The sequence below is a fragment of the Nicotiana attenuata genome, unplaced genomic scaffold (assembly GCF_001879085.1).
Source record: "Nicotiana attenuata strain UT unplaced genomic scaffold, NIATTr2, whole genome shotgun sequence".
Taxonomy (NCBI): domain Eukaryota; kingdom Viridiplantae; phylum Streptophyta; class Magnoliopsida; order Solanales; family Solanaceae; genus Nicotiana; species Nicotiana attenuata.
In genome coordinates, this window is record NW_017673560.1 from 44,223 (window position 1) to 58,767 (window position 14,545).

Below are 14,545 nucleotides of genomic sequence, written 5' to 3' on the forward strand. Positions count from 1 at the left end.
CTCGAACACTACCAAATATAAGTAAAGATTTTCATCTACTTTCAGAGTGTGAAGCAGAGGTGGGCTCGACAAGTATCGCTTCAATTCCTCCAATGCTTGCTGGCATTCCGGGGTCCATGCGAAATTATTTTTCTTTTTGAGTAAGGAAAAGAACCTGTGGCTTCAATCCGATGACCTCGAAATGAATCGACCCAAGGCGGCTATTCGTCCTGTTAGCCTTTGCACGGCTTTCACACTATCTACGATAGTGATATCTTCGATGGCCTTGATTTTGTCGGGGTTGATTTCGATTCCCCGATTTGATACCATGAAGCCGAGGAACTTGCCTGAGCTGACTTCGAAGGCATATTTTTCTGGGTTAAGCTTCATGTTGTACTTCCTTAAGATTTTGAATGTTTCCTGCAAGTGAGTTAAATGTTCCTCTGCGCAGGGACTTAACCAACATATCGTCAATATAAACTTCCATTGATTTACCTATCTGTTCCTCGAACATTTTGCTAACTAGGCGTTGGTACGTGGCTCCAGTATTTATTAGCCCGAAGGGCATTACATTGTAATAGTATGTTCCAAACTTAGAGGGTGTTTGGATTGGCTTATTTTAAGTGCTTATGGGCTTTTAAGCACTTTTTTAATTTGTGTGGTGTTTGGAAATGATAAAAAGTGCTTAAAAGCACTTAATTTTAGGCATAAAAAGTACAAAAATAAGCCAAAAATCAGAAGTTGGGGTTTTTAGCTTAAAAGCTACTTTTTATAAGCCAATCCAAACATCCTCTTAGTGATAAACGAGGTCTTCTCCTGGTCCTCTGGGTTCATTTGAATTTGATTGTACCCGGAGTAGGCATCGAGAAAGGTAAGGATCTCGTGGCCAGCCGTTGGTATGTGGCTCCAGTATTTTTTAGCCCGAAGGGCATTACATTGTAATAGTACGTTTCAAACTTACAGGGTATTTGGATTGGCTTATTTTAAGTGCTTATTGGCTTTTAAGCACTTTTTTAATTTGTGTGGTGTTTGACAATGATAAAAAGTGCTTAAAAGCACTTACTTTTACGCATAAAAAGTACAACAATAAGCCAAAGCCAAAAGTTGGGCTTTTTAGCTTAAAAGCTACTTTTTATAAGCCAATCCAAACATCCCCTTAGTGATAAACGAGGTCTTCTCCTGGTCCTCCGAGTTCATTTGAATTTGATTGTACCTGGAGTAGGCATCGAGAAAGGTAAGGATCTCGTGGCCAGCCGTGGCATCGATCATGCGATCGATGTTAGGCAGTGGAAAGGAGTCTTTAGGACATGCCTTGTTCAAATCCTTATAATCTACGCACATTTTAAGTTTGTTCCCCTTTTTAGGGACACGGCTACATTGGCTAACCACTCGGGGTATTTTACCTCCCGAATGGACCCTATCTTAAGAAGTTTAGTTACCTCATCCTTTACGAATGCATGCTTCACCTCGGACTGGGGCTTTCTTTTTTGCTTTACTGGTTTGAATCTGGGGTCGAGGCTCAGTCGGTGTATTGTTATTTCCGGCGGGATCCCTGTCATGTCTAAATGGGTCCAAGCAAAACAATCCATGTTATCGATAAGAAATTGAATGATTTTTTTCCTGAGTTCGGGGGTTAACCCCGTTCCCAGGTATACCTTTTTCTCGGGCATATACTCAATCAGTATGACCTGTTCCAGCTCCTCAACCATTGACTTGGTTGAATCTGACTCTTCGGGAACAATGAAAGTTCGAGGAGTTAGGAAATCCTCTTCTTCTTCGATTACCTGTTTCTCCGATTCGGTCGAGGCTGGGGTCGGTGATTGCTATTTGGCCGTCTGCTTATCTTTGGTGCTTGGTTTTACCTGAGGCAGAAGACTTTAGTATCAGTGTCACCTCATCGACTGCAAACATTTCCTTTGCAGCGTGTTGTTCTCCGTAAACTGTTTTCACACCACCCGCTATTGGGAATTTCATTATCTGATGAAGGGTTGAAGGTACTGCCCTCATGTTGTGGATCCATGGCCTTCCGAGTAGAGCGTTATATCTTATGTCGCCTTCAATGACATGAAATTTTGTATCTTGGATGGTCCCGGCCACGTTCACTGGTAGGATTATCTCCCCCTTCGTTGTTTCACTTGCCATGTTGAAGCTATTTAAGACTCGAGATGCAGGTATAATTTGGTCCTGTAGGCCGAGCTGCTCTACGACCCTCGATCTGATTATGTTTGCTGAGCTATCTGGATCCACTAGAACACGTTTAACTTGAATTTTATTTAACAAAATAGAAATTACCAGGGCGTCATTGCGCGGCTGAGAAATGCCTTCCACTTCCTCGTCATTGAATGATAGGATGCCCTCGGGCACATAACTCCGAGTTCGTTTTTCTCTGGTAATCGACACCTTGGTATGTTTGAATATAGGCCCCTGTGGAACATCGACACCGCCAACGATCATATGAATTACATGTTGCGGCTCTTCCTACTCTTTCTTTTTGTTGGCGTCTCTTTCTCTGAAGTGGTTCTTAGCTCGATCACTGAGAAACTCTCAAAGACGACCTTCGTTGAACAACCGAGCTATTTCCTCCCTCAGCTGCCTGCAGTCTCGGTCCTATGGCCATGTGTGCCATGATATTTACACATCAAGTTTGGATTTCTTTGAGAAGGATCGGTTTGTATAGGCCTGGGCCACCTGGTGTCTTTGATCCTTCCAATAGCCGATATGATCCCCGATGCATCAACACTGAAATTATACTCTGGCAATCGGGGTGCTTCTTCAGGATTGGTATGTTTATCAAAACCATTCTTACTCATAAGTCCCCAAGAATTTTGTCCTCGATCGTTCTTCGATCATTCCGAGTAGGGTTGCACCCCGAACTGTTGTTTCTTTGATCTGCGACATATGGCTAATATTGTTCCCTATTTGATCTCGATTCCCTGTCTGTATCCCTCGGGGACTTAACTACCAATCTATTAGGATGAACCGAACCCGAGGGGGCTCCCAGCTGGTCGTCCTCGATCCTGATCTTCGATTGGTAACGATTATGTACATCTGACCAAGTCACAGCTGGATACTCGATCGGATTTTGCTTCAAATGTCGTGACGCGATCGAACTCCGCTCGTTCAACCCCTATGTAAAAGCTTGCACGGACCAATCATCCGAGACCAGTGGTAATTCCATTCCTCTGTGTTATCTTAAAAATGTCTGATTTCCTTATCGCAGCCTTTATGGCCTCGGCGTGTGCCTTTACGAAGGCGTCTGCTAACATAGCAAACGAATCGATAGAATTCGGCGGCAAGTTGTGATACCAAATCATTGCTCTTTTTGACAAAGTTTCCCCAGATTTTTTCAACAAAACCGACTCGATCTCATCATCATTTAAGTCGTTTCCTTTAATCCCGCAAATGTACGAGGTAATGTGTTAGGATCGCTCGTCCCGTTGTACTTAGGTATATCAGGCATACGGAACTTTTTAGGAATAGGCTTCGGAGCCGCACTCGGAAGGAATGGCTTTTGTACAAATTTCTTGGCATCTAATCCTTTCAAGACCGGGCGTGCTCCCGGTATTTGATCGACACGGGAGTTATATGTCTCCACATTTTTTTTATTATCCTCAATCTTTTTCTCCCCCGACTCGATTCTTTTGATGAGCTCTTCGGCATCCTCATAATCGAGGGGTCAGTCCCCGAGCCATTACCGTTTGATCTTTCAGGCACCGACTCAGTACGACGAGTGATTTCTGGTTCGACCACACTTATGCTGACCTTGAAGCTGAGCGATAGCAACCTATTGAGCTTGTAGCATCTCGAGTATTACTTGGAGGCTAACTCCCCCATCTCCTACACGTTGTGTTCCTTGGCCACCAGGTCGGACTTCCCTGCGTACACTTCCTCCGGGGTCTGCGCCTAAATCCGCGTTCAAAGCATGTGTGAACTAACATCGACTAGCTCTACATTCGGCACTTCCCATGGTTAATCGGTGGTACACCGGCTCCTGGAGCAATTACATTATTGTTTTCCCCGTGAATCCAAGGCCATCATCGCCGTGTACGAGTGCGTTTTGTGAGTTTGACATATTTTAACCTGAGAACAAAAATTCTTGACAAAAACAAGTGTGAAAATAACGTGTGTTATCACTTATCAGAATCAATACTGAAATAATCACTATTATCTTCAGCCCCACGGTGGGCGCCAAACTGTTTACCTCGAAAATACGAGTAAAAATTAAACTTGTTTGTGATTTTAAAGATACGTGATTTAGTTCAATACTAATTAATAACTAAGGAATCAAACGTATAAATTAGAGAAGAAAGTTAAATCAAACCAGTGCTTAAGCAAGTCTTGACCTCGAGCTAGATGGCCTCAAGGTAGGTCAGCAAGAACAGTAAAGTAAAGACAATGAAGTTAAGAAACAATTCTGATGAGTAATGAGCAAGAAAGTAAGAGAGTATATTCTTTTACCAATGGTTGATGAACTTAGAAATGATTGGGGGTCCCCTTTATATAGTAGGGGAACCCTAAAATAAGGTACATTTCTATTTACAGTAAGGAATCTTATTGGGACAGCTGTCTAACCGTCTAGTACGGATTCGTACTAACTCGTACAAATCTATTCCAGAATTTACGTCATGATCTTAGGGATGTGGCGGGAATCTTGCTCTTTCTGTTACAAACCCATAACGGTATTATCTTGAGGTTGGCCATACTCGGCTCCGATGTTCCTCGAGCACTTAGATCTTCGAGCCTCATATTCTGCCTTCGAGCTCGGTCTGTTTGAACTTATTCTCGATGCGACCTCTCGAGCCTACAAAATCGGGGACATATGATTTTGACCGTATACAACACGGTCAAGCTAAATGCGAGTCCATTAAATGGTCACTCAACTATCCCAAGTTAACTACTAAAATCATTTTTCTTTCTTTTGTAACAACAAAGTCACTTAACTATGTCTATCACACTCAGAAGGTCACTCAACTAGATTTTCCAAATTTTGGATTGCCAAATACCTATTTTACCCTCTAAATTATAAATAAACATTTATCTTCTTTTTATTTTCTTTTAACTTTTTAATATTATAATTTTTCCCGTTTTAATTTATATTATGGACTTACCTATATAATAAATAGATTTTATTTATAAACTAGAAAAATAAAAAGTATTTAAACATATATAATGCTGGAATAACAAAATAACGAGCATAGTAAAAAAATTAACTAGAATAATTTATTTGTAATAATTTTAGTATTAACAACATAAATTCAAAAGTTTATTTACACGATTGAGAATGAAAGAAAATAAAGGTTGTAAAATATATATTCCATGCACGTAATATGAAATTAATTATTTAAATAAAGGTATTTTTATAATATAAATTATATATTCTTGAAAATTATGCTCAATTATATTATTATTCCGTCATTATATGAGCTGAAAACTAATCTTTTATTTTTATTTTATTAATAAAATATATTTATTCTATAGGTAAGTCCACAATGTAGATTAAAAAGAGAAGAATATTATAATATTTAAAAAGATAAAAAAAAATTGATAATTTAGAGTGTAACATAGGTATTTGACAATAACAAATTTAGAAAATCTAGCTGAGTGACCTTCTGAGTTCTATATGCATAGTTAAGTGATTTTGTTGTTACAAACGAAAGAAAAGTGACTTTAGCAGATAATTTGGGATAGTTGAGTGACCATTTAAGTAATGGACTCACCTAAAAGTTACTGGTTCCTCTAAACCTATACTTACCTTGTACATCTGCCATGTATATATCTATCTTGACTGTCATGACCCAATCCTCCCTCCGTGAGATGTCGTGACGACACCTAGTCTCTACGACTAGGTAAGCCTAACATTTGCAGAAATAACCAAAATGAAAGCAAAACCTTAACAACTAACAACAACAGATAATTAAATAACTAATAGAAATGCCGCTCGGCATATACATAACCAACTCTCAAAATATACACAGAATTTTCCCAAGACCTGAAATATCATTAAGTCACAAGCTTCTAAGATTTTTGTCTTTCTATACATCAATAACTAGAAGAAGTAAAGGAGGAACAACATCAAAGGGATAGAGGGGGACTCCGAAGTTTGCGGACGCGGGCAGATGTACCTTGAAGTCTCAAGAGCAGCAACAAGCGCACAGCTAATAGCAGGGCTGGTGGGAGGTACTTGGACTGCACATGAAACATGTGCAGAAGAGTAGCAAGAGTACACCACAACGGTACCCAGTAAGTGCCAAGCCTAACCTCGGTCGAGTAGTGACGAGGTCAGGTCAGGGCCCACTGATATATATATATATATATATATATATATATATATATATAAACAAAGCAGAAGAATATGACAATATAATAAGAGACTGAAATTTAACAAAGAGGAAATCACAGAAGAATAACAGTACAGTACAGTACACTGGAGCAACAACAGGGGATCTCCCGAGATACCGCCTCGTAGTCCCAAAAGTAAATGTGTAGGGGAAATCTCACGGGATACTGTCCCGTAGTCCCAAAGTAAATATGCAGGGGGATCTCCCGGGATACCGTCCCGTAGTCCCAAAGTAAATATGCAGGGGGATCTCTCAGAATACCGTCCCATGGTCCCAAAGTAAATACGCAGCTCAAAATAATGGAAATAACAATTACGGCAAGAAATCCTACAGTTTAGACTAAGTACAAGTCAAGGAAGAAGCAGGAATCCACTAAGCATGCTGCACAGAGTTTAGATAAGTATTTAAGGCACGTAGACATGCTATTCTAGGCTAAACATGATAACTACACATGCTAGTATAACTCAATTAAGGTGAAACAGGTTATTATTTTGTAAAAATCGGATTTTCAATAATTAGCCCGTGTACGCACTCGTCACCTCACGTACACGGCACTCACATATCACAACAGTGCCAAATCCTAAGGGGTGTTCCCCCACACAAGGTTAGGCAAACCACTTACCTTGAACCAAGCTCAATCATCGATAACAATGCCTTTTCCACGATTATCCGATTTCGAATGGCCCATATCTAGCCAAAAGCAATTACGTATCATAAATGTAACTATAAGAAACTAATCTAATTAATAAATTCAAGGCTTAAGCAAGAAATTAGAAAATCGTCCCAAAAAGTCGATCCGGGTCCACGACTTGGAATCGGGTAAAAATTACAATATATGAACACCCATTCACTCACGAGTTTACTCGTACCAATATTATCCAAATCCGATATTAAAATCCCAATCAAAACCCATAATCTTAGTTGAAGAACTTCTCCCATTTTTCCCAAATTTTTCAACCCAAATCCGAATTAAACGATGGAATTAATGATAAATTAGTGGGATTTAACCAAAAATAAGTGAAGAATCATTACCCAATCGATGTCTCCGAAACTCAAAAAATCTCGTGCAAATCCGAGCTCTCTATCTCAAGTTTTGATAAAAATGGCTGAACCCTCGTTTTTGAAATGTTTATAACTACCCAGTGATTCCTTAATCGCGATCACAGAAATTGCCTCGGGATAGCGAAGCACAACTTCGCTGGCCCAAAATTTAACCCTACGCGAACGCGGATAACACCACGCGAATGCGATGCACTGGCTCTCATACTTACGTGACCGCGAACGACCCCTCGTGTTCGCGATGAGCAAAGCGCGTGGCCCAGCTTTAGCCTCCTTAACACTACGCGAACGCGACCTTGGCCACGCGTTCACGAAGCACCACGTCACACCAATACGCGTTCGCATACTTCTGCCCGCGAACGCGAAGAACAAATCCTTCCTCTGCCCAGCTTAGCCTACGCAATCGCGGACCATCTCTCGCGATCGCGTATAAGGAAACCAGATGCACCAGATCACAGAACTTCAGCCATCTTCCAAAATCAATTCCCACCGTTAACCATCTGAAACTCACACGAGGCCCCCCAGGACCTCAACCAAACATACCAATATGTCCTAAAACACCATACGAACTTAGTCGAGCCCTCAAATCACATCAAACAACAACAAAAATACGAATCACACTCCAATCCAAACTTAATGAACTTTGAAACTTCAAACTTCTACAATCGATGCCGAAACCTACGAAACCACGTCCGATTGACCTCAAATTTTGCACACAAGTCATATTCGACATTACGGACCCACTCCAACTTTCGGAATCGGAATCCGACCCCGATATCAAAAAGTCCACTTTCGGTCAAAATTTCCAAAAAATCAACTTTTGCCACTTCAAGACTAAATCAGCTACAGACCTCCAAATAACAATCCGGACACGCTCCTAAGTTCATAATCACCCAACGAAGCTAACGGAACCGACCAAACTCCATTCCGGAGTCGTCTTCACACAGTTCCAACTACAGTCAAAATCCTAAGACTTAAACTTCCGTTTTAGGGACTAAGTGTCCCAAAACACTCCGAAACCAACAACAGAACCTCCCGGCAAGTCACTTAAGCAAAAAAGATACGGGAGAAGCAATAAATAGGCGATTGGGCTAATACACTCAAAACGACCGATCGGGTCGTTACATTGACTAAGCCACATTTGTCAGATTTCTTGGAATAGATACCTCTATTTAACAAGTTTACAGTTTTTGTTAGACTTAGAAGGTAAACTTTTCATTAGTATTTGCTGCCAGATAGAGGGCGGTCTTGTGTTTCGAAAAAGGATGGAACATTATTTCCTTATGCAGAGGCACATGAATTGTAAATCGAGTGGACGCTTTTAATAATATTTCAACTATATGTGTATATAATGATTCGAGTAGAAACCATCGATCGGGAATACATGAATTGTTGCCTTACAAGTTAATTATATATGTCCCTGTATTTTGGTGTCACTGTGCGCGTTTTGTGTCTCCTGACTGTTGTTGCTGTTTTCAAGAAATGTATATCAGTTAATTTGAGTGAGGAATACCAGAAACAACTTACCTAAATATTATTAGCTTGCATAATCCCTAGTAAATGGATTATCTGGATCACTTGGGATCAGCATGTAGGAAGACAAAACAAAGAGCGGGTCGACTCCTTGAAGCTCCGAACTCAGCACTAGGAACTTTAGGGACCTCCATACCTTTGCACATAGTAACTTGAAAGGCAATGAAATTGAGTTTATTATTATGCTCTTCCAATTAGCCATATCCTCAACGTACGAGTGCAGAGAATGTTTCACGCCTCTGTTTGTGATTCACAGACATTCTTTCTGTGAGCCATTAAGGTCGGCGCAATAAGCTATATGTGTGCACAACTCCTCATATAGCGCTGGGCATGCGAAGGTGATGCTCATATTTGTAGCCTTTAATAGAACTATGATTTCTCCCACCAAATTTGCATGACCCCCTACTTTCCTTAATCCGTATGTTTTTTCCTAATTTTCGTCCCTAAGTAAATTAATTAAGGCAATCTTATTCCAATTAAATCCTAAAATCAAGTACTATTACATTCTGACACATTCTTAACCATTCTTCTCTCCATCTAATCTCAAATTTCGATTAATTAATTAAGTTGTTGTATGCATACTTTTCATATGGTTCTTGCGAAAAGAAATCAATACTTAAGATGTTCAATTAGCAATAGTTAATAGTATATTTTTTAGTTTAAAATGTTAAATGTAAGAATTATTTGATGAAATCCAAACACCTGCATATGAGGAGTGTATAAAATATACACTAAATGAATAAGTGTGAAGTACTACTCTTACACTCATTTAGAAACATTTGAAACGATCTCTGTCCAGCTTTCAACAAAATTACATGTACTTCCTTTGTTTCATTTTATATAATGGTGTTTGACTGTGCAAGAGAGGGAAAGAAAATTAAAAAACAAGACTTTTGGCATATGCTTGGCCTGAGGCGGATCCAGAATTTTAAGTTTATGGGTACCTACAAAAATCTCAAGTTAATTTACATGATAACTGAACCAATGAACTAGGTTCCAAGCCAAATATTCTTATACTTTTAATATATTTTTTACTACAAATACGAAGTTTATGCAAAAATTACTGGATTAACGGGAACCCGTAATATTTGATCTAGATCCGCCTCAGCTTGGCAGCTTCTTCCTGAACAATGGTTTGCCTATCTTCAGTTAATATAGTGTACTTATTCTCTCTTTTTAATATTTTTATGTATTCATTTTGCACATGGTGTTGGGGTGGGTCCCAAGATGTCTCGTTCCATTTTGCTTAAGTTTGATACTGTCTAATTTATGTGCTGAGGAAAAAGTCTAACACCAGCTTCCATGCATAATTTAAAAAAAAACAGTTCAATTTCCCGCTGCAGCTCATTGCCCCATCCATCATGTGTCGGTACTCATTTTGATTACACACTCATATAAACACTTTAATATCCGATAAGTGAAGAAACTCAACCAGTAAATACAAGATAAATTTAAAAAATAAAAGATAAGACGATCGTCAGGTAGTGTGTCTCTTCTGAAAAATTGAGTATAGACTTTCAGAGAATGCGCCAACTATGCGTGCAGAAGAAGAATTGCCGCAAAAATTGTGCCAATGAACCAATGAAGTGGTTTACTTCTGCTTGATTGAGAATTATTGTTGTTCTCGTTGTTGCCATCTTGTGATGTTCCTGTAGTTGTTGCTTGCGCTGGTGGTGGGGGTGATAACATTGGTGCCTCGCATTTGTGCGATGTACCACTTGCCTGCTTATCAAAGAAAATCAATATAGTTTCATGGTAAATTAGATAAGAATAATGCAATGAAGTAAATAACAATAAGGAGAATCCAATTCTGGGACTGTGAAATAGAATGTTCAAAGTAAAGCAAAGGTTGATTACAGTGGTATACAAGAGTATGAAAAAGGTAATATCCACACTATTAGTTCTGATAGCAGCATCAAGACAATCAAGTATATGTTTCTTTTTCAATTTAGATTATTTGCATGAGGCAAAATATAAAATTACAAATTTCGTAACTACTTATTGCCAAATTCAAATTTGTTCTCGGCCAAAATGGTCAAAAGTATTCGCCTTCTCTTGAGTTGTTCCAATGAGAACAACCTCTGGAATCAGTAACTTGAAACCAGTAAATGCAGGCACTTTTCACCTTATTATTGCAAATAGTTTGTTCTTAGAATTTTGCATCTTAGCAGAATTAACTTGTCCTGTTTCTAAGTTGAAAGGCAGTAAAGTATCAAGAAAGCTCAAGAAGAGCAGGAAATAAAATCCTAAATGCTGCTAGAATGATTTTCTAATAGTGTCAAATGTGGTGTTGTGTTCATTATAGAATTTAAAGTCAAAGCTAGTAAGCAAACCTTGCAATAGGCAATACTGCTACAATTACAAGCTAATTGGCCGTTTGCTTCATCTACAGCTTCTGGAGCTCCACCACCATCACTTTTCTGCATCAGTAAGCAAAATTGATCATAATGTTCTTACGTTTAACAGGAGAATAATTTAATAAAAAGAACATGACTCATGTGAACGCTATACCTGATAAAAATCAACAGCAATAAAATTTGGCCACCTTTTGCCAGCTGCTTCAAAGCAAGTTTTCGTCATATTAACTAATGGAGCAGAATTATCCACACAAGCTGCTGTTATGTTGGGATTGTCAGGAAAATAATTCTGCAGAACCAAAGAGATTGACGATGTACTCATAGGAGATGATTCAGATCGACTTGGACAAGAACCGACTTTCATCCCACCATTACCATCTGCAAAAGATGTGGTTAACATATCAAGTTGCCAATAGTTTGAGCAACGATTTCTGAATGGTACCAAACGTGGGGAAGATAAACTAGTGAAGCTACAAATGAACAAAAGTTTGTCCAAGGACCAACCTATACCATTATGAAACCAAAACTTACACTACAATTCAACGTTACAAGAACTCGTTAGAACTGCTAAGTAAATCTCGAATGCAAGAATATTGACGTTCTTAAAGTATGTCAAGCAGTAACATAAGTATCAAATTAGGCAAAGACTATAACTCACATTGGTTTTCAACAACGTATCTCCACTCGTAAGCAATGCCCTCAGAAGCCTCCTTGGATGATTTAGAGGTGAATACTACAAGACGTTGATTCTGCTTGACCATGTCATCCACTGTCGGCCAATCTTCTCCTTTTTTGGGCATACGAGACACTGGAAACCAGTACTTATTAAGACCAGAGGCATTAAAAACCTTGCTCAAGCCCTTTGGAGATGAGACATAGTCTTCAATGAAGATGGTGACAACCTCTGATGGGTTTTGTTCGAGAAACACTTGAATTTCTTTCAGCGAATTAATTGCAGGTTGCTGAAACAATCCAGAGAGGAAGTCACATTTAATCAGCAATAACAAGTACGATAGTTGAATGAATCCAGTAATCAAGGATAATTAGGATGTGTTGGATAACTTACAAATGCTGTAACATTGTAACACTTTCCACCAAATGAGTGACAAAGCCAGATATCATCATTGAAGTCATACATATCAAGCATAAGTCCTCGAACACCATTCTGCAGACATTAAAATTATTTTCTTTAGCGAAGTTTTAACATTAAGAACTTTTGAACTTGACAAAATAATGATTTCACTGCGTAAAATATTGTGAATGTTGATGTGGATAAACCATTTACTCTCTGAATTGGTCATAACATATTTACTGAAAGCATGTTTTTAAGGTTTTTTTTTTTTTTTTTTACTGGAGTAGGTCTCAGATTAGTTGAATCACACAGCTATGATTTTGCGAAAAGCGAATCAAGTTATGCCTTGCAAGATCTTACATAGAAAAAGTGGGGATTAAAGATAGCAACTTGATCTCATAATTGAGATATTAGGTTGAATTAAATAAGGTAAAGTGGAGTCCACAGATCACCCATTAGGACATTTCCATGTGTACATTTTATGAGATGATTAGGTGAAAGCACATGCTTGTGTTCTAAGCAAAGTAAAACACACGAGTTTTTGCAATTATATATTGCCACCCAATTCTGACTTTTTCTTCTCTCTCCTACCTAAAAGAGTTCATCTTTCAGAATAAGGTATTTCCATCTTTTTGCTTTAAACTGTCAATTTCTTTTCTCATTGAGTAGCAGTGAGCATTGCTCCTGCTCTGCCTACAACAACAACAACAACGAAAAACCTCAGTGTAATCCCACTAGTGGGGTCTGAGGAGTGTAGAATGTACATAGACCTTAGCCCTACCTGAAGAAGGTAGACATTGTGCTCTGACTCTGAGGGGCAAATTTTTGTTCTTACTCTCATTGGATATCTTTCTTTTTCCCTTTGAATTCTCTATTTTGCCTACTGAAAGAAGGGGGTTGGGGGGGGGGGGGGGGGAGGCAAAAGTAGTGTGTACAAAAGCATATTGAAGTTGACCAAATAGCCCTTGTGGTTATTTAGTCATTGTAGGACAAAGACAGTTGACAAAGAATGTTATACTATCTGAATTCTGAGGTAAATATTCAGCTTATTACTGAAAAAATAGAGCACATCACCTTGAGCTGACTAGTAATGAAATCCTCCTGGTTGGTGGGAGCAAGAATACTAGACCCGGTTGCAGATTTTGACCCGGACAATGCAAACGAGTTGTGGGCCGTCAGCCATGAATACTTGTTAAATGGCAAACCTTTTACCTTTCAACCACAAAAATAAAAATAAAATCTGAATTATACCATTAATGTGGAAACAAAAAAGAAAGTGAATAATACTAGGAGTTAAGAATTCACCTTGGTGGTGGGAATAGTGGGTTGAATGCGAGTACATCTGGAGCGGGTGTTGCCATTAGCGGGACAAGTGGAGCAGACTAGGCCTTCATCACAATTACTGCTGCTACAAGTTTCTCCAATCTGTTTATAAATCAAATTCCAAAAAAAAAAAAAAAAGAGAATTCAATAACAGATTCACAACTTTGAAAGAAATTCAGTGCGATCTTAACTGGGTTTCAAATATTAATGTATAAGAATTAAATAATGAATAGATACCGTAAGGCAAGAAGAATGGAGGAAAAAGAAAGAAACGGCGATATAGAGAAGAAGAAGCTTGATGGTGTAACGGATGATCTCCTGAAATGAGAAGAAAGAAAACGAATGATTATGACGAGAATACGGGTTAATTAGTAATCGGAATTGACATTAAGAGATTACATGCCTGCATAATTTAGGCTCTGTGATTGTAGAGAAGAAAGAGAGGAGGGAGAAGGGGTTGATAACTCCTCCAAATTCCCTGATTCAGTTTTTATAAACGGTTTCTCTCTGTGTCGGATTGTACTCTTGTTTTAGGAAAAGTAACGTCAGTTTTACTAGGATGAGGAAATCTCTGTTTTCCAACCGCCACCTGCCAAGAATATGTATTTATGCATCCCGTTTTAGGAAGTACACCAATGTTTTGGGCAATTTTACTTACTATTTCTCTATTTTCCTTTTACTTTTCTTTTGCCTCTCCCTTAAACCCCTTTTGAGAGTTTCAATTTCGACTTTAAGTTTTATGTCCTAACAATACGACAGATACTCAAATAATTTAATATTTATATTTGTATACTTAATTACAAATAGAATAATAAATAACATGTTATAACTAGTTAATATTAAAATTATTCATATTGGGAATAAATATAATTTAAATCCTTTAC

General features: G+C 38.6%; 1 protein-coding gene across 1 annotated transcript; it reads right to left on the reverse strand.

The window, feature by feature from the left end:
* Positions 1-10,190: 10,190 nt before the first annotated feature.
* LOC109216728 (PI-PLC X domain-containing protein At5g67130-like) lies at positions 10,191-14,284 on the reverse strand. The gene is made up of 9 exons (XM_019380906.1): positions 14,065-14,284; positions 13,899-13,979; positions 13,644-13,763; positions 13,413-13,550; positions 12,333-12,431; positions 11,925-12,228; positions 11,421-11,644; positions 11,243-11,329; positions 10,191-10,631 (listed from the first exon to the last, which is right to left on the reverse strand). Exons 1-9 carry the CDS (start codon positions 14,068-14,070, stop codon positions 10,443-10,445), a joined length of 1,248 nt encoding a protein of 415 aa, XP_019236451.1. The 5' UTR covers positions 14,071-14,284; the 3' UTR covers positions 10,191-10,442.
* Positions 14,285-14,545: the final 261 nt, after the last annotated feature.